This window comes from Phodopus roborovskii, unplaced genomic scaffold (assembly GCF_943737965.1).
Source record: "Phodopus roborovskii unplaced genomic scaffold, PHOROB, whole genome shotgun sequence".
NCBI lineage: Eukaryota > Metazoa > Chordata > Mammalia > Rodentia > Cricetidae > Phodopus > Phodopus roborovskii.
Window position 1 is genome coordinate 23,585,187 of NW_026126434.1, and position 22,088 is coordinate 23,607,274.

A 22,088-nucleotide genomic window follows, 5' to 3' on the forward strand; every position below is an offset into this window, starting at 1 on the left:
CTCCCCATTCTCACCTCTCCATCCCTAGCTCCCCCTCAGCCTGCTGTAGCTTCTGATACCCTGGACATCACTGGGAGGGTTTTGTCAGTTTCTAAGCTCCACACAATTTCCCCAGGAAACAGACTCACTCTCTTCCCAATGTGAGAGCCTTAGGAACAGAAAAAGCAAGTGTTCCATACTGTGTCCTAGGCATACTGCACATTGAGCCCACTCTGAAGGGCACACAGGCCCTCCCTATCTTTAGAACAGGTGGAACTGGCATGCAGATTCACATGGGCAGAATCTCAGTAAGGAAAGTAGTAAGTGTGTATACATCTACATGCACACAGGCAATAGTAAGTGTGTATACATCTGCATGCACACAGGCAATACTTTAAGTGTGTAAACATCTGCATGCACACAGGCAATAGTAAGTATGTAAACATCTCCATGTACACAGGCAATAGCAAGTGTGTAAACATCTGCATGCACACAGACAATAGTAAGTGTGCACACTTCTGCATGCACACAATTGTCAGAATCAGCTTACCTTTTGGCTCATCAGACTGCCTGTGTTTGCCTAAGGACTGCTTGGTGAGATGTGTGGTTGGTTATAAACAGCCCACAGTGGGAAAGGCAAGCTTACTTTTGAGATTTGTCACTCAGCTTTACTGATTGTCACAAAATACACATAGCAAGAGAGCTTACTGTGCTCACCTTGGTGAGTGCATCTCTGCCACACTGAGTTCATTCGCATTCCACCTAGCAAATCTCGGCTATCCTGTGAACTACTGGCTTCTAGCTCCACAATCCCCCACCCCACCCCAAACCCCTAGCACCTGTTGTGTCTGCATGAATCTGAGGCTTTGTGGAGCTAAGCTGATTGGTACAGCACCTGTCCTTCTGGCCGGATTTGTTTTCCTCAGTGTGAGGTCCTCCTGGCTCCTCCATGAGGGAGCAGGTCAAGACCTATTTCTCTCTACAGGCTGAAAATATGGACTAGGCTGCTAGTCCCTGTCTGGCTGGGATGTTGGGGTGGGGAGGTACACTGAATTTCTACCCAGCAGTGCTACGGGGTAGAATGCCGCCAGCTTCACCCACTTCCTGGCTAGCACCACCTCCTGCTATCAGCCCCGCCCACTCTCCTGCTACCTCACCCTCTCTCCCCACCCCTCCCAGGACCTGCTCTCCTCTCCCCTTCTTCTCATCTGCTCCACCCCATTAGCCTTGCCCATCCTTCTTGGTCCTTCCCTCCTCCCTTTCCTTCAGCTCTGCCCCACCTCTGGCCCTCCTCTCCACAGAAGAATGAATACCTGCTCTCCCTGCTGGCGGAGGAGAGGGACACCCTGCTGCTTGGCCTGAGGTACTCACCCACACAGCTGCACTTCCTATTTCTCACCGAGGACTTGGCTGGTGCCTGGCAGACCCGTGTGTCCTTCAGGAGCCCCGGCCTCGTGGACAGCCAGTGGCACACGCTGATCTTGGCTGTGTCCCAAGGATCCTTTTCCCTCACTGTGGACTGTGGCCTCCCAATGGACATGTAGGTACCAGGATATGCAACCCAGTGACTGACTATGCTGTGTGTCATCTGAGCAACCCATTCCAGTGGCTGTTCCACCACTGTGGCATGGGGGTGGGCCCTGGGCAAATCCCCCCTGCCAAATCCTTTAGCTGGGACAGGCTATGGAGAATGCCTTAGGTGCTGGCCCTGATAACGGCCTTGTGGAAGGCAGGCTTTCATTATCAGGCCAGGGCTTATGGAGCAGCTACATGGCTCTATGAAATGGAGGAGCCCAATCAGGGGCTAGAATCCACCTATTTGGAATGACTGTGGCCAAGGAAGATGAGGCTCTTGGGCTGAGAATGCAGGCCAGCATCAAGTCTTCAGGCTGAGCTCAGGGGTCAGGTGCCTAGCAAAGAGTGGAGGTGGCTATGGGTGGAGGGCTGGCTGCCTGGTCCCCTGGCCAGGAGCTTGATGCACTGCAGCAGATGGTTAAGGCTGGAGGAAGCAGGAGCTGGAGGAGAGGACAGTATGTCATGGCACACTGTACCTCATGCAGAGGCTCTGGCCACATGTACCCCTATCTCCCCCCTTGGCCTGCTATCCTTCATGTCTTCCTCAGTTAGTTCAACCTTCACATCAATCACAACCAGCACTTTCCAGAGGCTTCTGGGTCTCCAGCAAGGCACCTCCCTCCCACCTGTAGCCACCATATTCCTGCTCTCCAAGCTGTGTGAAAATACACAATGGCTATGTGGGCTAGGGTCCTGATGCAAGGGAAGGTGCTTGGAATTCACCAGGAGGTAGAAAGAAGGTCCCATATGTATACTCACTGTGTATTCCTGCAGGAGCCTCTGTACTGGAGTGCCCCAGCTCATGTCCACTTGGGACTATGAATGTGCCTTTACCTGTCAACTGGGTCTTAAACCATGTCAAGATGACATCAGCTGAGTGAGACAGCTCCTGATGAGGAGGTAGAGACCAGAGGCAGGAGAAAGGCTGCAAGCATGCTCAGATGCAATAGAAAGGGAGATGGAGATAGAGTGATGCAGCCCCAGCTGGGGAGCCTGGGGTCACTAGCGCCAGAAATGCAAGGTGTCCTCTTTTGTCTCAGAGAGGGCACTGCTCTGCAGGCTCTGAACCTCTAATTGCTATGGATCCTGTCATTACAGCTGTCCCAGGATTCTCTTGCCTGTTTCCCATGTAATACCAATCCCCTATATTTATAAGCAAATGGGGTGTATTCCTTTCCTCTTCTATGATACTAGTACAGTTCACTCATGTTTCAGAATGGCTGATGTTCCCTTCCCATCCACCCTATCAGTCAGAGGAGCTCGGTTCTTCATTGGCAGCCGGAAGAGAACCAAAGGACAATTCACAGTGAGTGTGGAGAGGCTGCCAGCAGCACCCCTCCCCCAGGGCTGTGGGGATAGCTTACCACATGCTTTAGATGATAAATGGCTATCTATGCTGAGAACCAGAAACACAAAGGAATTGTGGAGTCTACCACAGGGCCCTCACACTGGCTGTTCCTATTTTCTCACACATTCTTCCCTGCAGCTCTTGGATCCTTCCTCACAGGTCCTCCTACCATGGGAGCCTGTCCCAACACTTTCATAAACTGATGCTTGAACCCAGTCTTTCTGGCCCTGATGTATATCTGCCCTATCTATCCATCATTCACTCACCCATCCATCCACCCACTCACTCACCCATATGTCCACTCACCCATCCATCCACCCACTCACTCACCCATATGTCCACTCACCTATCCATCCATCCATCATTCACTCACCTACCCATCCATCATCCACTCACCCATCCATCCATCATCTACTCATCCATCCAACACTCACTCACCCACCCATCCATCCACTCACTCATTTATCCATCCATACGTCCATCTGTCTGTGCATCCATCCATCCACTCACCCATCCATCCATCCATTCACCCAATCATCTGTCCACTCACCCATCCATCTATCCACTCACCCACCGATCATCCATCCTCTCATCCATCATCTACTCATCCATCTCTATCCATCCATCTATCTATCCACTCACTCATCCATCCATCCATCTATCCATCCACTCACCCACACATCCATCATCTGTGGTGTACTCACTGCTTGGGTGGTATCTGGAGTCTACTCCATAGCTAGGAGCTACAGTTCTCTGTGGTGTCCTCAGCATTTGCAACCATACCTGATATATAGTAATCACTCTGTAGAAATGTACTTGTGTTATGATTGAGTAGGCAAATGGAAGAAAAGATAGGTGGATAGATGCATGCATAGATTGATGTCTGGGTGGCTAGATGTATGTATGGGTGGGTAAATGGGTGGATGGATGACTGGATGACTAGAGGGATGAATAGGTAGATGGATTGATTGGTCATTAATGAACAGATGTGGGTGGCTTGGCAGATCAATGAATAGTAAGTGGATGGGTGGATGATAGATAGATGATAGATAGATAGATGAATCAATGGTGGGTGGGTGGGTCGTGAAGGAAGGAATGGAAGAGTATTTAGGTGAAATGGAAAAGGAATTTGGCTTGTTCACTCTAGTTCCATGTGGACAGTCCTTCTTCACTAAGAGCAATAAGCGATCGTCTGTCATCACTCCTGATGGCTTCCCCATAACCCATTTGCAGACCCCTTCCCACTCTGCAGATTAGACCCACTGGGCCATATGGGCCAAGGTCTCCGAGAACTGCAGATATCAGTGGAACCTCACTTTCTCCCTCTGCAGGGCCTGATAAGGCAAATGGTCCTGCTGCCTGGTTCAGATGCTACCCCAAGGCTGTGTCCCAGCAGGAATGCCAGGCTGGCTGAGCTGTCCATCCCTCAGGTGCTGAAGAGGCTCACAGAGAAGCCTGATGACAACGAGGTGCTGAAATATCCCTATGGTTAGTAGGCGGGGCTTGCTTCCCACCCCAGCCACGTCTGAGAGCACAGGCTCCTTTCTCAGCCTCTCCAGTGTGTGTCTGTCAGTGGCAGAAGGGCAGTGGCCGGAAGGATACTCAGGGCCATCAAAAAGGCCAGGCCTTTTGAACTGTCCCTCCCTTGAAGGGCTCTACTTGGACAGCCTACAAGTAGACCATGGACCTTTCTTGGTCTCTTGGGCAGATGGTAGACCTGGCTCACATCAGAAAGGCTCCCTCCTCTGGACCACTGGCCAGCAATTGCCCCTATCTCCCAGCCACTCTCTCCAGCTTATCCTAAAGCCCAGCCCATAGTAAGACCTAGCTCTGTTTCCCACCAGCCCTTCCAGCCCATGGCGTCTCCTGGACATGCTTCTCTCTGGTTTGTACCCACTCTGTCCTGGTGGTGGGTTACAATGTTGAGCCATTTATGTAAATAACACCCCCAACAGAATCTGAGAATCCTTCCCCAACTACCCATATACCCCTGCTCTGTGGAAAGAAGACGAGGTAAAGGACAGCTAAACCCCCAAAGCTTATGGTTCTCACATGATAAATAAGCAAAATTCCCATCCAAATAGTTGGGTACTTAGGTTTTACTGTGTTACACCACTGCCTGGTGCTAATGGAGCTGTCCCCATAAAGTCAGGAGGCATTAGACCAATTCAAAACATAGACCCAAGAACTCTGCCTGCAGCTTAGCTAGGAAGGGACAGAGGAGAAAAGAAAAATGTATGGCTTTTGAGGATGTCCATAGGGTGACAGCAAAGCGACTGAGAGACATTCCCTCTGGGTATAAGATGGCAAGGTCAGACAGCCACACAGGAAACACTATGGGTGGGCACTAGGGTTGCCCACACTATCTCTAGTGACCTGTGCTGTCTGGAGCTCTCTTCAGCCACATACAAATGTAGATAGGACTGTAGTGGGATATTCACTTTGTCTCCTTCTGTGGTATTGCCACCCCCAAATAGAAATGGGTTAATAATTAAGACAGAGCTACCTGATAAGAAACTAGTACCTGGCCAACAGCATTATATCAAATACAGAGTCTCGGTGTGTTATTTGGGGCTGGTGTGGCGGTGGGACCAGGTTGGCGGAAAAACTACTCACAACATAGGACCACCAGGCTTGGACCACTTGCACAGAATCCTTATCTGGGAATTCCTGATATGCCAGACCCTTTCACCTGGTCTTCTCCACAGAAGCTGACATGAAAGTAACCCTGGGATCCAGGCCACCATGCACCAAGGCAGAGGGTGTCCAGTTCTGGTTTGATGCTGCCCGAAAGGGGCTGTACCTGTGTGCTGACAGCGAGTGGGTCTCCGTGTTGACAGGTGAGGCTGAATGCAGAATTCACATCCTAAGCACATAGTACAGCTGGCTGTATTCCCATTAGGAAAGGGTACCATGAAAGGCTTAGAGTCCCATCCATCTGTAAGGGCCACTTCAGAGAGTGAGAAGCCACCAGAACAGCCCTGGCAAAGCCAGGATGTCTTCCTCCCTAGAATACCCAGAGCTATCCTTGGAACTCCAGAAGGAGTGGCAAGCCTGTGTGTTCAACCTGGAAATAGGCATATCCTGGGTGTGTCATGAGGGCAGCATGGCTGACTTCTCTCAGCAACTCTTTCCTCATAGCTAATGGTCACATCTCTCTTATGTCCTGTTTGAGCCTGGGGCTACAGAGACCCCAAGGCTTCTGGTGGGCAGGAGCAGCCTCCTTTTAACAGTCCTTTCCCAAAAGGATAAAATGGGGCTCCAGGAGAAATCTCCTTCATAAATTCCAGGGACCTGGGCACAAGTATAAGAGCCAAGTCATGGCAGGGTCCCAAAAGTCACTCCCAAGAGAACCCCCAACTCCATTCCTATGCACACTGACTAGGTCCCCATCCTCCCATTCCAAGCCAAGACCAAGCTGGACTATGTGGAGGAACACCAGAGTCTACATACCAACTCAGAGACCCTGGGCATCGAGGTGTTCAACATCCCCGGTGTGGGACTCTTCGCAGCCACAGCCAATCGGAAGGCTAGATCGGCCATCTATAAATGGACAGATGGGAAATTTGTCTCCTATCAGAACATTGCCACACACCAGGCACAGTCATGGCGACATTTCACCATTGGGAAAAAGGCAAGTTTGTACAGGTGACTTCCCCTTCCTTGATGATAGGCGCCTCCATCTGGTCCACAGGCTGGAACTTTGCAGGTCAATACATCTTTCAAGGTTTCAAGGTTGGGGGGAGGGGGGATGCTCAAAGTCCCAGGCTTTAGGCTGTAGGAGTGAGTGTGCCTATAAGGAGCCTGCTCAGCTACACACAAGACAGAGGTGGTACCAGCTTGAAAATCTACCTAGTTCTGTGCTAACTCACTACAAATCCAGACTGTTATGATTGGAGCTGGGAATATGGCTCAGTAGGTAGAGCGCTTGCCTAGCATGCACAAATCCTTGAGTTCAGTCCCCAGCACTGCATAAACTGGGTGTGATGGCTCACACTTAACAATCCTAGCCTTCAGGGAGTGGAGGCAGGAAGATCAGAAGTTCAAAAATCATCTTTAGCTATCGCGGTTAAATAAGGATCAGGATAAACAAATAGGCCAAATAGATGTTTATTCAGGGAGAAATAACTTACAACCTAGACAGATGAACACCAGGAAATTCCACCCGATGCTCTCCTGTCCGAGTCATGCCAGCAAGAGAGCTTTTCCCGGCTCTCACTCCGACCTCCTTCCACAGGTCACTTCCGCTCATGGCTCCACCCTCCAACCACCCCCCAATGGGCGTGGTCAGTGCCACAGAAGGACTATCTCACTACATTTAGCTACATAGAGAGTTTGAGGCCTGGGCTACATGTTTCAAAAAACACAAATTGTTGGAGTGACCTCACTGGGCCAATCATAACACAGAAAGTAGTGAGTACCTTACATCTCACCCTACCATGCTGGCTGCACAGGATACATAAATGGATGGTAGTAGCAGGTTTCTGGAAGTCAAGGGGCTGAGAGTTAGCCTCAGGCAGTTCCTTCCACCTGGGTTGAAGTGAGCAGAACACCTGTACAAGGAGAGGGCATTGGAACCATGGCAGGAGAAATGAGTGTTTTCTTCCTAATTCCTGCAGCCTGCATGACAGGCCATTGTCATGGAGACAGCATTGTGTGACTGTCTCCAAGGGTTCTAGCCCAGCAGAGAGCACATGCCAGACACTGGGTATAAAATAGGTAAAGCCTGCTGCCTCCCGATAGGAACACACTGTGTCCATGTTCAGAGTGGCAGAAGTATTACCAGTTGGTTATTTCCTAATGACATCTGAGAGCTTTTCATTTCTTTATAATTGAAAAAAAAAGTTATTTTAGCATTCAAGAAATATTGGAAAACAGAAAAAATGAGGGAAAGAAACATTTTGTCCCTAAACAAATGCATGCTCTCATTTGCATATGGACAATGCACACATATCACACATGAACTGAAAGCCATGCTCTCTGTCCCTGGGAGAGCCACACAACTATGCAACATAGAACCCTGAGCATGTCCCATTATCAGAACTTTGGTATTTATTCAATCTGTCCCCATCCCCTTCCCTGTGGATGTGGGAGAGATGCTAAGGTACAGAGTCCTGGGCTCCTTCCTGGTCTGGTGCCAACAAAAGCTAATGTCTCTATTCCAGATCTTCCTGGCTGTGGCTAACTTTGGGCCAAATGAACGGGGCCAAGAGTTTTCAGTCATCTACAAGTGGAGCTCCAGAAAGCTGAAGTTCACCCTTTACCAGAGGATTGCCACCCACAGTGCCCGAGACTGGGAGGCCTTTAAGGTGGATGGAGAGCACTTCCTGGTGGTAGCCAACCACCGAGAAGGTAGGGCAGATGTGGCCTTTGACCTGGAAGAAAAACATTCCATACTTTGTACACAAGGGTGAATTTTCATCTCATTTAAAAAAGTAATATCAAATTGGGGCTGGGGAATGGCAACCCCAGTAAGTGCCTGCTTGTCTTATAATCGTGAGAGCCTGAATTTGACACCCAAATGTAAGAAAAATAGCTAAACATGCCTTTGCAATCCCAGGATTGGGGTAGAGGATCCATTGACTCATTGTAGCCTGATTGGTGATCCCCAGGCCACCAAGATGCATTATCTCAAAAAACAAGGTGGACAGTGCCCCTGTCATGGCACCGGAGATTTGCCTCTAGCCCCGATGTGGACATTAGACACATACATATGCACCACACACACACACACACACACACACACACACACACACACACACACACATACACACAAAGTCATGAATGGACCATTTCCTCCAACTTGCCACTGAACTCTGTGGTTAGAGGTAGTCCACATAAACTCCATCACAACTGTGGTTAACCTAGGTTAGGAAGACAAGGAAGCCACATGGCCCCTGATCATGAGAGAAGCACTGAGCCCCAGTGTGGATTACATCAGCAACTTCCCTCCTAATTTTGAGGAGTCAGCACAGCTAGCAGGTGTCATACTGACCATAAGCCAAGGCAGTAGATGCAGCATTAATGTTGATGAGTGTATGGCCACAGAGGAAGCCAGTTTGGAAGCTGTCCCTCCCTGCCACTATTTCCCCAAGAGCAAGCTCAACATTCTGGCAAAGACTCCCTAATGTCAGAGAAGACAGTAGGTGGCACAGCCTTGGAGGGCTGGGAAACCCTGTGTCAGAGTTAAGCTCTTGCCATGACGGTAGCTGAGTCTCCTCAATCCTGGAACTCAAAGGGTGGACGGTTTCGGGGAGTGGCTGTAGCGTTGCTCTGAGCCATCTGGAGACTTCATAGCTCAGTATCCACCCAAGTGTGAAACACACCACTGCACTCAGGGTCTAGGGGAGCTCAAGGCTCCCAACAACAGAGTACCCCTCAGGGTGAGTGCTCCAGCAGGCACTGGAGAGGAAGACCATGGAGGAAGACCTTTCAGGAAGGACCATAGGCGAACAGCTACAGGGGTCTTTCTAGGAAGCACCATAAGGAAGGATCACAGGGGAGGGCCTACAGGGAGCACCACAAGGGAGGGACTCCAGAGAGCACCACAGGGGAGGACTTCTGGACAGCATCATGAAGGAGAAATGCCTGGGGAGCACTATTCATGGAAGACTTCCAGAAACACCATGGGGAGAAGTTTCTGACAAAGAGAGTGATGTGAGAACATCTGACCTATTAGGGCAGGAAAGGGCCAAGGCAGGAAGTGAGTAGGACTTAGATGGTAGAAGGCTACTGCAGGCCTGTGGGCTGTCTAGACCCACAGGCTTTTTCTTCTGAGAACAATAGGCATGAAAGCCCAGAGGCTGGATGGCAGAGGTTGCCTGAGGAGTGGGGTGAGGGAGGGCCTTTGGGTATGCAGGGAATGTGCATAGTAGCTGTGTGTGCCCTGGCCAGGCTGTGCCCTGCAAGAAGCTGTGAATCTGGGGAGCCGCCCCTCCCTCAGCACTGACCTTGGTTCCAGGGGACAACCACAACATCGACAGCGTGGTCTACAGGTGGAACCCCAGCAGCCAGCTCTTCGAGGCCAATCAGTCGATTGCCACGTCTGGTGCCTATGACTGGGAGTTCTTCACCGTGGGGCCCTACTCCTTCCTGGTGGTGGCCAACACCTTCAATGGCACTTCTACCCAGGTGCACTCCCACCTCTACATCTGGCTTGTCGGCGCCTTCCAGCTCTTCCAGTCATTCCTGGTAAGAAGCCTGAGTTTCCCAGTGCAAGGTGCCGTGGACACCCAATCTGTGGCGTGTACCTGCTGGGGTGAGGTGCTCGTGGGGCAGGGCTCCATGAAAGACAGCATAGTGTGGCCCTGACCCCAGTGCCCAAATGCCTGTCCCTTCTGTACACTACATCTTCCCCGGGTGGTCTGGGCCCTCACTGCTTCCATGGCCCCAGTCAGTACTCCTGAGGAAAGCCTGGGTGTGGGTTGAGTCTGGGTTGTCAAGGGTGCCCTGGGTGCCCATAGCAGTCCTTTTCAGGGACCAGATCTCCCACAGTCAGTGCCTGTGGGTCTCCAGGTCTGGTGTAGCAAGGCAACTTGGCTCTGACCCGGGGAAAGGGTAGGGACAGACATAGGCTCCATCCCCTTTTGACTTTGAAGCCCTGCTGACAGTTTTATGTCTGTGTGAGCTGCACTGGCTAGAAAGCTTTGCCAAAAATAGCAGAGCTTCTAGCAGTGACCTTGGGGGGGGGGGGGCAGAGGCACAGCCAGAGGCCAGCAGCCACTCTGCATTTAGCACAGGATCAAAACAAAACCCTGAGCCCAGGGCTGGGGTGGGGCTGTGTGCTATAGAGGAGGGCAGCCCCAAGAGTGAGTCTGCTGAAGGAGCCCTGGGCGCAGAGGCAGATGCAGCTTGAAGGGCATTGTGGGGGAAGACACAGATAGGGTGGACTGGCTCAGCCCTGCCCAAGCTGCAGGCTGCCCTTTCCCTCAGAACCCACAGAAGTCCACTTTCATGCTTTGCCAATAGTCTCTCTTCTTTTGCTTAAATCCTTTCAGCCCTGGAGGTGCCTTAATACGTTCACCATTTGCATTTTGCAATGTCATGAACAAGAGCTTTGAAGCTAACTAAACTCCATACTCTGAACATACCTGCAAACCTGCAAGCTGTGGGGACACACCCACCTCTGCAGGGCATGCCTTTCTGGAAGGGTCTGTGGTACAGGAACTCAAACCAAGCAGGCTCCCATCCATAGGGCAGGCACTCCCAGGGCACCATGGGTAAGTGCAGTGGTTCAAAGGGAGGCTTCAGGCATCATGGACCTTATAGCCCAAGGCTGGGTGAGCAGAGACTGGCTGCCAGGGTGGGGTGGGGAGCAGCTAGGATGGGGGGTCCGGGGCTGTTCTAAGGGAGCCACACCCTATGGTTTCTCAAGCCTCACATTAGAAATTCCAGAGCCTTCCTCTTAGAGTAGAGGCACAGGCTCCTATGATTGGGCCTTTGGTCCATTTGTCATTGCTACTGCAGAATGCCTGAGGTGGTGTGATTTATAAACAAAGGAAGTTTATGTGGCTTGCTGGTCAGGAGGTGGGGAGCTCAAGAGCACAGGACTCCTCTGCCTGGCTTTTGGCAAGAGCAAAGGGCTGCCCTCACACTGAGCCAAAGTGGAGGGGCAAGTGGGTCAGGTGGCAGAGGCGAAGCAAGAGGGCTACCACACTGCATACCAGCACGCTCACTCTCATGACCACTTACCTGTACTCAAGAGCAAGGACACTCACTTCACCCATGACCCAGACAGGCCAGGCAGGCCTCACCTTCCCAGCTCAGTGGGGTTCTAAGCCTCCTTGTGAGTTTGTGGGGACCTGACACATTCAAGCCATAGCAGCCAGGAGACAGTTGCTTCCTAGTAGAGCAGGAGTGGCCTAGAAATGGATGCTGACAGACACCTAAGAGACTTGGTGACACATGCTGCTCGTGGGAGTTGAAGCAAACATCAGAAGAGGATACATGGGCTGGGTCTCAGGTTCCCTGGGGCTGGAAGAGGGCAGAGGTTAAGTGGGGAAGGAACCTTGGGTCCAGGACCAGAACTGTCCAGGGAGCCAGCCACTGGAATGGCGATGGGCTCTTAGGAAGCAAGAACAGCAAGGCCCACGGAGACATGGAAGACAAAATGACAAGTCACCTGCCATCTTCTCCTGTCTGGGCCTCAGCAAGGGTGGAAAAGAACCCACACACACACAAACATGCTCACACATGCATATTCTCATGCACACCTGCTGACCCCGGCTCACCTGACCAGTGTTGAGGCCCCTGTGCCTCCATTGTTTCTTCAACACATTTTCCTTCTCCTGAACCCCACCCCGTTGCCCCACCCAGGAGCTTGAAGCTGTCAATACTGCCATTTTATACCTAGGGCAAGGAGGGAGACCCTCCCTATCTCCAAATGTTCACACTGGGTCTCAGAGCTCCAACAAGCGACAGCGTCAGGCAAATTCTTAGCACCTCCAGTCCTTTGCCCCAAGTTACTAATCCCAAAAGGCAGCAAGGCCAGGACCCTAGCTTCCCATATGCTTGCCTGGAGGATTCTAAAGTAGGTCTTGTAATCAAAGTGTGCTCTGGGGACTAGACTAGGGTATGCCCCAGCAATGGAGAGCTTCCATGGCATGCACAGGCCCTGGGTTCAATCCCCAGCTCTGAAAAACAATAACACACTGCCACCAAGCAGGTGGAAAGCACACAGGTCAGTCACACAAGCCTCAGAACTGGTGAGCTGTGCAGGTGGGATTCTGCTTCTGAGTTTCCTAAAGGCTTTGGTCCAGCAGCCTCTATGCTCTCTGGTTTGGAACTGTCAGTAAGGTATGTGAGACCAAGACAAGGACAAGAGCAGCTGCTTGGTCAGCAGATAATGGCATCATCAGATATGATGTCAGTGACGCTATGTGAATCCTGAAGGTTAGGACCATCACTCCCAGACCCTTACATGTGCATATGAATGTGTTTGTGTATGAACACACACCCTATCATGGACACCCCTGAGGCCTGGCCACAAGTGTGCCTCCCTGCCTTGGTTTCCTTGCCTGTGGAGTAAGTATGGTATGAAAACATCCTCATGGGTGAGCAACTCCTGGATGGCCCTCAGAAGAGGCTGCTCTGGGCTATGTAAACACTTCAACACACCTCTGACTTCTGCATCCACTGAGACAGAAACTGGCAATGGCCCTTGCAGGTTGGGAAGGCCCTGATTTAGGGGATGCCTCTGTGGTCAGGCAAGAGCATGCAGGGAGGGGCACTAGGAGTTGGCCAGGGAATGTGCTATGCTCAAGGGCCTCAGAAGTGCATCTTCCTGTACCCTTGGTGCCCACCTGAGCTGAGAGCCCACAGTGGGGGCTCAGTACCCCCAGGGCCTCTGATGGACTGGGGAATCTGCTGGGGAAGCCCTGGCCATGCATCAGCCTTCCTTCCTCTTGGCACTCTGCGACCAGAGAAGCACCCCATCTTTCTGCATCAAAGCCAGGCCGAGTCTCTTTGGTCCAGCAACTACCACTGATGGCTGAGTGCCTGCCCACCCAATGGGAGCTGTGGGATGCCAGGTATTCCTGGAAGTAGCTCCTAGAAGTGCCATTATCCTGCCAAGGTGCTCCAGTGGCACACACCCCATGCCTGGACAACAGGCAGCTCTCTGGGGGAATTCCTCTGGGAGAGGGGAAGACCTCCCATCCCAGGGGTATCTGGTCACCTGGGCTCCAGGGCTGGGTGGGCACTGGTAAAATGGTCGGATGCTGGGATTCTTCATTGCCTGACCATCTGGAAATACTGGAGTCATCTAAGCCACTGGATCTAATGTAGCCTGCAGCTGCTCTCACCTCTGAGTGGGAGGAGCTTACAGAGAGAGCACCATGGGCTTCTGTCAGTCGGGTCTGGGAATCTGTGCAGCCAGTGACTAGTCAGCTGTGAGCCAGCCTCATGGCCAGTTAAAGGCTCAGAGCTTGAGTCAGCAGGATCCCTGCAGTTCTTTACGAGTCTGTGGTTGACATTCCGCAAGAACAATGGACAAGGTGAATTTCAGATTAAAAAATGAATAATATTGTATAGGATTATGTCCAACTATTGTTGGGATATATGGAGAATGGAATATCATTCCTCAAGTATCTGAAATTTAGGTGTGAGGGTGCCCCCACATTTGCTAAGTCAGCACCCTGGTCCTGATTGGACTCAGAGAGGCTAGGGGCTTGCGCCGCCTCTGAGCCCCAACTGCTAGGGCACACAGCAGGCCTTGTGTCTCTCGAGGCCTAGAGACACAGCAGGTTCTCCAAGAGATGAGTGAATCCACCTGCCCAGTGGGATGAGCCTCACATAACCCCATGATGCCATGCTCACCTCTCACATACCTTCCTAATTCCTATGGCTCCAAGGCTCTGGCATACATTTGCTTTCCCTTTCTTCAAAAGCTTTCTCTATCTGCCCCTCCTGATCAGTTTCCTTCTTCCCTCTGCCCCCCTGCCTTCTCACCCACTGACACCCCCCCTTCCCCTACACAGCCGCCACCCTTCTGAAGTCCTGGGCAGCCCCTTACAGGTCCTAAGGTGAGGCTCCACTTGTGCCCTGATCTCCAGAGGGGCAAGGACCACACTTGGCTGCTCACTGAGGCAGCATCTGGCCTGGCCCCAGCAGGAAGTTGACATCTCTTACATGGTCCCAGGAGAGCTTGCTCTGGGCCTCCAGCCAATCCCAGGGCTCCCAGTGCAAATCCCCTCAGGCCCTATCAGTATAGGTGAGCAGAGAACAGGCAGCTGAAAGCTGAAATGAGGCCCTGGTGATCTGAGGAAGGTGTGTACTGTGTGGGCATGTGTATGTATGCCTGCCTCTACACATATGTGCATATGTTCAGACACGTGCTTACAAGTGAGTGTCCATCAGAAAAGAGATACGCATATACAAGTATACACACATAGGTTTACACATATGTGCACATACATTCATGCATTCACAGGTGCATAAATACCTTATAGATGTGTGTGAACATCTCTCTGTGTATACACAAACACACTCTTGTGCATACATATGTACACATATGTACACATATGATAGTGCATTAGTTTGCCTATGGGTGTGTAAGTCTGCAAATATGTAAGCAGGCATGTGGCCAACAGTGATGATTTTCTTAGCTCGTACTTGCAAGAAGCAACGCCGGGACAGTCAGAGGACTGCCTGTGCCCGGCTGCACGGTGGGGGCCTGGCAGTCTGCAGGTCCTGTAGGCCCAAGTGTCTCTGTGTGTGAGTTTTGGTGGGACTAGTTAGCTTATAGACTAATGTTAGCTTATAGGCAGCCCTGTGAGGAGAAGGGATGCTGATCTAGGAAACCTCAGGCAGCCTCTGGCCCCACCCAGGACTTTGTGACCCCAGGACTCCTGGACCCCTTGTCCTCTAGAGTCTTAAGTGACTCTCATTCAGTGCCTCTTAGGCTTCTTCAAGCTCCTTCTGGATCAAACCTTGAGGCAACCTCCTGTTTGGATTCCCAGCCAGTTCTTGCCCATTACCTGGCTGGGCTCTGTGGATATTGGCGCCCTCTGCTGCCTGTGGAGAGAATGCTATTAAGTTTCTTGGGGCTCCGGGCTGGGTTTTGTTTTTTGTTTTTTTGTTTGTTTGTTTGTTTGTTTTGGTTTTTGTTTTTGTTTTTCTTTAAGCCTCCAGCAGGGCTGGCCAGCCAGGCCGTGAATAGCTCTTGGTAGTGTGAAGACAAGGAGTTAACTGGCCTCCCTCTACTGAGCGCAGGTAAAAACACCCAGAGGGTGGCTGTGAAGATAGCAGGTAAACTGCTTACCTGCCATTCAGTCCCTAGAACCCCTGTAAAAGTGAGGTGTTCAATGACATGTGCTTGTAATCTAAGTTCTGGAGAGATAGAGATGAGTGATCCCTAGGGCTCACCAATAGCTGAATCAATGAGCCCCAGGTTCTATGCAGAGACCCTCCCTCAAAATAACAGTAAATGGTTCCTGGGTAATAATACCTAAGCTTGACCTTTGACCTCTATATACATGTTCATGCACACACACGTTATGAATACTTTTCCCACCAGCCTGATCCCAAAGCCCCACCAGCCCCAAATAACACACAGAGACATTGTATTGATATAAAGCTGTTGGCCTGTTACTAGCATTCCTTATTGGCTAGCTCTGTCTTAAATATTAACCCATTTCTATCCATCTAAATATTTCCACGTGGTCTTACCTTACCAGAGAGAGGGTTCAGACTGCTGCTCTCTCAAGTCTCTACATCTTGAAACTCTCCTCCCTCTCCCTGAATCCTCCTTGTCTCCTAGTCCCACCCATCTTCCTTTCCTATTGGCCAACAGTGCTTATTCATTAACCAATATAAGAAATATTATTTGCAGAATATATATACATATATTCCCATCATATATATATATATACATATATATATATGTATATATATATATATATATATACATGTGAACACACACACACACACCTGGAAGTTCCAGAGCTATTTCCCACAAGAGCTGTGCACATGTTACTGGATAGTGAACATGGTGATTACTTGTAGCAGCTGCATATGCTAAGTTCTCCCTCTGAAGGGAGTTGAGGTTCTAAAAATTATCTGTTGGTACCACTGCCTCTGGAAGTTTGGTGCTAGCCTTTGCTTTGCTGTATCTAAGTTCTGTTTTTCGTTCCAGGCAGTTTCCCTTAGTTCTGCACCCTCAGCCTTCCTCATTCGTGGACAGCCTTTCTGTTGCTGTCCTGAGACCCCACAGTGGCAGCCAGAGCTTCTGATGGACTAGGGCTCCTGGCCCTAGCTCCTCTAGCCATAGGCTCCACCTCCTGGATATGCCACACACCAGAGTTCACCTGTAACCCCACACAGCAGCTCCCTCTTCTCCAGCAGCTCTGTGTGTGTGTGTGTGTACATGCTTGCAGTTTGGGTATAAGTCATTGATGTCAGCAGAAGCTAAGACTACAGGAGCCCTGATTGTGGCTAGGTTTCCTGGAGCCTGGAAGAGCCCTGTCCATCAGCCACAGACCCCGACATGGGCTAGCACATTCCTTCTCATGCTCTGGTCTCCCATCCTTGCTGCTTCCTAGGCAGTCACATACCTACTAGGGCCCTGTCCACCACTGCTTCAGCTTTTCTGGGAATGCTCCCCTTGATCAGGGCTGCCTCTTCCTCCTTCCTTGGGCACCACCCCCCATGCACTCCCTTTTGTTAGGCCCCTCATATGAAAGGACTTGCATAGCTTCAGGTCTGTCACAAAGGCTCCATTTCTCCCACCTCCTCACACTTCATGGGGCTGAGTGACCTCTGGAGCATGCAGGCAGAGGAGCTCTGTTCTGGGCTCTGGTGAAAGGATGCAGCCAGGTGGCCTTGGGGGACAGCTAGCACTGGGTCTCTGGGCACAGTGGTGATGACATTAGTGGCATGGCATCTGGATTCACCCTTGTGGGCCCCACCCACCCATATGGTTCTTGGTTCATTGCAGACCTTTGGCGCTGCAGACTGGGAGGTCTTTCACATTGGTGAGAGGATCTTCCTTGCGGTGGCCAACAGTCACAGCTACGACGTGCAGATGCAGGCACAGAACGACTCCTATGTCCTCAGCTCTGCCATCTACGAGCTCAATGTCACAGCTCAGAACTTTGTCAAGTTCCAGGACATCCCCACCTGCAGGTACCAACCAAGTGGTAGGAAGGGCAGAGTGAGTCTGTGGGTGGGTGGCACTGGAAGGCCTGCAGGCCATCCCCAACTTCCTCCCAGCATGTCTGGCCAGAGCAGGTGGCCATGATCATGAGACCCATCCCCATGGCTGACCCTGACTTCTTTCAAGCAAGGCCTAGAGATCTGGGTTCACAAGAGAAGACCCAGCACCTCCACAAGGAGAAATGGTCTGTCTGTGTGATATAGGGTGAGCATCAGGCCCTTGAGCTCAGGCGGGTGTCACCTCCCACCATGCACTGCCAGATTCTGCCCCACCTGCTCTACAGGGCCACCAAGTTATCACTGAGAAGGTAGAGCTATCCCCCCACCCACATAGAGTTCCTTTGCAAGGATTTTCAGTACCTCCAAGTAGAACGCAGCTGCAGCTGCATTGTCCACACAGCAGAGCCAGAGGACTGAGCTCCGGGCTAGGGTTCTCAATCTGTGGGTCATGACCCTTTCGGGGGGGGGGGGTCACATATCAGATATCTGTATATAAGATTTTTACATTGCAAATCATAACAGCATCAAAATGATAGTTGTATAGTAGCGACAAAAATAATTTAATGGTTAGGGGGGCACCACAGCCACTGGGCTAGGCCCAGAGTGGTTACCAATCTAGAATGCAGCAGGAGCTGTCACAGGGTTCTTCATTCCTTAAGAGTTTGGGAGACACTCACAACCCCTCCTGAATACCAGGCACTCCTCAGCCTGAGAGAGAGAACACTGAGCAAATTTAGACTCTTAAGGAAAAACCCTAAGGCCAACAGTCAAGTAAAAAGGTGAGGTTGGTGGCTGTGACATTACAGGACACACGGGCACTATGTGTTCATGGGGATGTCTAGCTGTAAGTTCCAGGGAAATCATGCAGTAGCCATAGCCAGGATTGCTCCAGAAACAGGCAGCTGTGGTAGCAGGTAAGGAAGGGAGGAAAGACCTTCTACTTGGGCCCAATCTTTTGATTGACAGGTACCCACAATGTTTACTTTGAAAATCTCATTTTTCTTTAGTTTAAAAATAAAAAGAAACCCTGGGACAAAGAACAAAAAAAGGAAACAGTAGTGCCCAGCTCAACCCAGAACTATCTCCTCCTGAGCCGCCGGTGGCCTCTGGGCCTGGTGGAGCTTGGAGGGGGCCTCTTTCCTTACCAGGTTCCCACGTCTGGAACTGTGTGTCTGCTGAGAATAAGTTTAAGAATAAAACACTCACCAGGCCTTTAGGAAGGGAATTCAGAAGAAAACGAGTGCAAAAAGAAGCTGCGGTTTGAAACCAGCTTTAGAAGATCTGGAGGTGCAGCCTGGTGATTAAGACTGCTGCTCTTCCAGGGGACTTGAACTAAGTTTCAGGTCCCATATGGGGCAGCTTACAACGCCTTGTGACTCCAACTCCAGGGATTCTGATGCCCTCTTCTGGCCTCTGTGGGCATTGCATGCACTCTCTCTCTCTCTCTCTCTCTCTCTCTCTCTCTCTCTCTCTCTCTCTCTCTCTCTCTCTCTCTTAAAATCAAATCTTAAAACAAAAGAGAGGACTAATTTACAGAGTGAGGGAGTGAGATGTAACTCAGGAGACAAGGCCTGCCCAGAGGCCAACTCAGGGCCAGTATTGGCTCTGCGAAGGTGTTGTCCTCACATGGCTCCCTGTCTCCTCAGTGCCCTGGACTGGGAGTTCTTCTCAGTGGGAGAAGATCACTTCCTGGTGGTCGCAAACTCCTTTGATGGAGACACCTTCTCGGTGAACAGTATTATTTACAGGTAAGGACTGCTGATGGCCAACATTCGTCCTCTAACCTTAGGGGGTTCGTAGTGTGTGGGGGTCTCTCCTCCCCTCACAAGTGACCACTGGTTCAGAGCAAGTTGAAGCCATCAGGCTGAGGATGTGTTTTCCTGGGCCTGGCTGGGCAGGGATTCTGGTGCCAGGATGTATCCACTAGAGGGTACCCCAACAGACCACACCCCTCAGATAATGACTGACAGCTAAAGATGTATAAGTGGGCATGCAAAGTGGGAGTTTATGGGGCTCAGTTTTCCTCTTACATTATCACACTCTCCTTGCATTTTTCCTAGGAGTTTTTTTTTTTTTAAGTATTTTGTTGTTGGTGGTGGTTTTTGTTTTTTGTTTGTTTGTTTTAAGCATGAGTGGGGTATTGTTTCCATTGGCAGAATCTCATCAGTTTTTGCATCTAGCCACCTAACCAAATTGTCTTGCCATCTCTAAAGCCTTCTCTTGGGAAGAGTCTCAGGGACCCGAGCCACTTGGGCTGTCTCTGCCACAAAGGTAGTGGCACCCTTGCTCAACAAGGCTTCTATTGCTTAGTTAGTTGCCTTAACAAGGTCAGAGTTCCAGAACTATCTTGGATAGCAGCAGTGGGGAGGGGGTCAGCAGTTCTGCCCCTAGCTTTGCTCTAAATGTCGTGCCAAGAGGCCTGCCTGATTCCTGATCCTTAGGTGTCCAGCACACTTTTGGGGCGGGTGATGTTAATCTGCCGGTGTGATGATAAACAGTGAGAGGTTTGTTCTGAGCTGAGCCACTGAGGCTGATTCGGAATTTCTTCATCCCCCTGGATTTCAATTGCAGTTCAGACTCCTGTTTATATAGGAAGTGGAGTTTGTCTATGACATCCTGAGGTCTATGACTTTATACAATGTAACTTCTCTCTGTACCTGTGGCCAGAAGTTTCAATAATAGCCTATTTCTGTCATTGTGTTAAATTCACTTCTGGGCCTCAGGTCTCTTTATGAGCCCCTCCCCAATGCTAACCAGTTTCTTTGGATGTCCTGAAATGCTTTAGTCACCTGTTGTTTGAGAAAAATTATGGCTTTGATTAGACTTTGAGATTCATTGCTGTAGTCATTTGAACATGATAGAGTGCTTTCTTAAAAGGTATGTTGAAGGGGATGCCAGAGAGATGCTCAGTGGTTAAGTGCACTTTCTGCCCTTCCAGAGGACTGATTCAGTCCTCAGCACCCATGTGATGACTCACAACCATTCATAACTCCAAGACCAGGGGTCCAACCCCTTCTTCTGGCCTCTGTGGGTATCAAGCAAGCATACACACAAGCAAAATACTCATACACATAAAATCAAAGAAACAAAATTAAAGGAAAAAAAGATACAATGTATGTTGAAGAATGATGGCCAAAAAACTTTTGAAAAATAATATTGAAAAGAGTTGGTGGATGTCTCAGTCAGTAAAGTTTGCTGAACAAGGACCTGAGTTCGATCCCCAGCACCCACATACAAGCCAGCCCATGTGTGTAATCCCAGCACTGGGAAGATGGAGATAAGCAGGTCTGTGGAGTTCTTCCTGCAGCCAGTCCAGCCAGATCAATGAGCTCTGGGTTTGATGAGAGATCCTGAGAAAATAAGATGGGGGTGATTGAGGAAGATACCCAAGTCTATCTCTGGCCTCCACACGTATGTGCATGCAAACCAGCACACTCATGTCCCTGTTTCTGAGGACTGGGACACGAACTCCTGACTGCACGCTCCTAAATACTTAGGGTGCTTGGAATAGGCTCCTGGGTAGATGTAAGGGAGCTTTGAGATCTTGGATGGGCAGATTCTTTCCTGGGCCTCGGTTTCTCACTTGACCCTGGGAGCATGTGCCCTGCACCAGTGCCAAGGGGACCAGGCTGACTATCCCTCCCACAGGTGGCAAGGCTATGAGGGCTTCGTGGCGGTTCACAAACTCCCCACCTTTGGCTGCCGGGACTGGGAGGCCTTTAATACCACATCAGGCTCATATCTCATCTACTCCAGCGCCAAAGAACCCCTCTCCAGGGTCCTGAAGCTGCGGACTGGCTGAAGTTACCACGGACCCCACTGCCTCCCCAAGCATCTGGGCCTGAGCAGAAGGCAGGACCCACCCAGTCCCGAGGCTGGTGAAGATGCCTGTAACCTCTCCACCCTCTCTGAGCTGGCTCTTTCCCCCTTCCCCAGCTGGTGCTGTACCAGAGCCACAGTCCTGGTGACTGGTGGCCATATTTCAGGTGACCCTGGGATCCTTCAGGCTGAGGCCCAGGGCTGCCACCCAATCTCGGTGCTCCCAGCCTGTGTCCTGCAGGAACTCTGACTTAAAGGGACAAGTTGCTATCACAGTTTACCTCAAACACAGGGACCCTAGCAATCTCTAGGGCTCCAGCTCTCCCAGCCACCCCTGCTGTGCAGCCCTGATGTGCCTGTCTTGACCAACACCTATTTATTGCATTTTATCTAGATGGAAATATATTTATATTGCTCTTTACAAAAAGCATGGATGGCATTCTTTTTCTTTCAGGGTATCAGTAGTGGACGCATTCAGAAACAGCATCCTTCTGCAGAGGGAGTCTTCCCCTGATGTTAGTTTACTCATAAAAACACCAGGGCAAAGTTAGGTCAGAAACCCCAAGCTCCTGTGTGGAGTGTGTCCCTCTCCTTCCTTAGGACCCCCATCATGGGGACATGGGTGGCTTCCCTAGCTATGCTCCATCACTGCTGTGAGCTAGGTACATACAAAGGGACCCAAGAAAATGTGGGCTTGCTCCTTTCCATGGCCAGG

The 22,088-nt window shown here is 50.6% G+C and overlaps 1 protein-coding gene across 1 annotated transcript in view; it reads left to right on the forward strand.

The window, feature by feature from the left end:
• Nucleotides 1-21,791, forward strand: part of Tspear (thrombospondin type laminin G domain and EAR repeats) — a 147,646-nt gene extending 125,855 nt beyond the window's left edge. The window contains exons 3-12 of the mRNA XM_051187001.1: nt 1,281-1,519; nt 2,770-2,860; nt 4,234-4,390; nt 5,611-5,742; nt 6,310-6,536; nt 8,068-8,254; nt 9,864-10,093; nt 17,337-17,524; nt 19,201-19,302; nt 21,203-21,791. Coding sequence (XP_051042958.1) covers nt 1,281-1,519; nt 2,770-2,860; nt 4,234-4,390; nt 5,611-5,742; nt 6,310-6,536; nt 8,068-8,254; nt 9,864-10,093; nt 17,337-17,524; nt 19,201-19,302; nt 21,203-21,356 — 1,707 coding nt within the window. The 3' untranslated portion in view covers nt 21,357-21,791. The remainder of the gene's footprint in view (nt 1-1,280; nt 1,520-2,769; nt 2,861-4,233; nt 4,391-5,610; nt 5,743-6,309; nt 6,537-8,067; nt 8,255-9,863; nt 10,094-17,336; nt 17,525-19,200; nt 19,303-21,202) is intronic.
• The last annotated feature ends 297 nt before the right edge of the window (nt 21,792-22,088 follow it).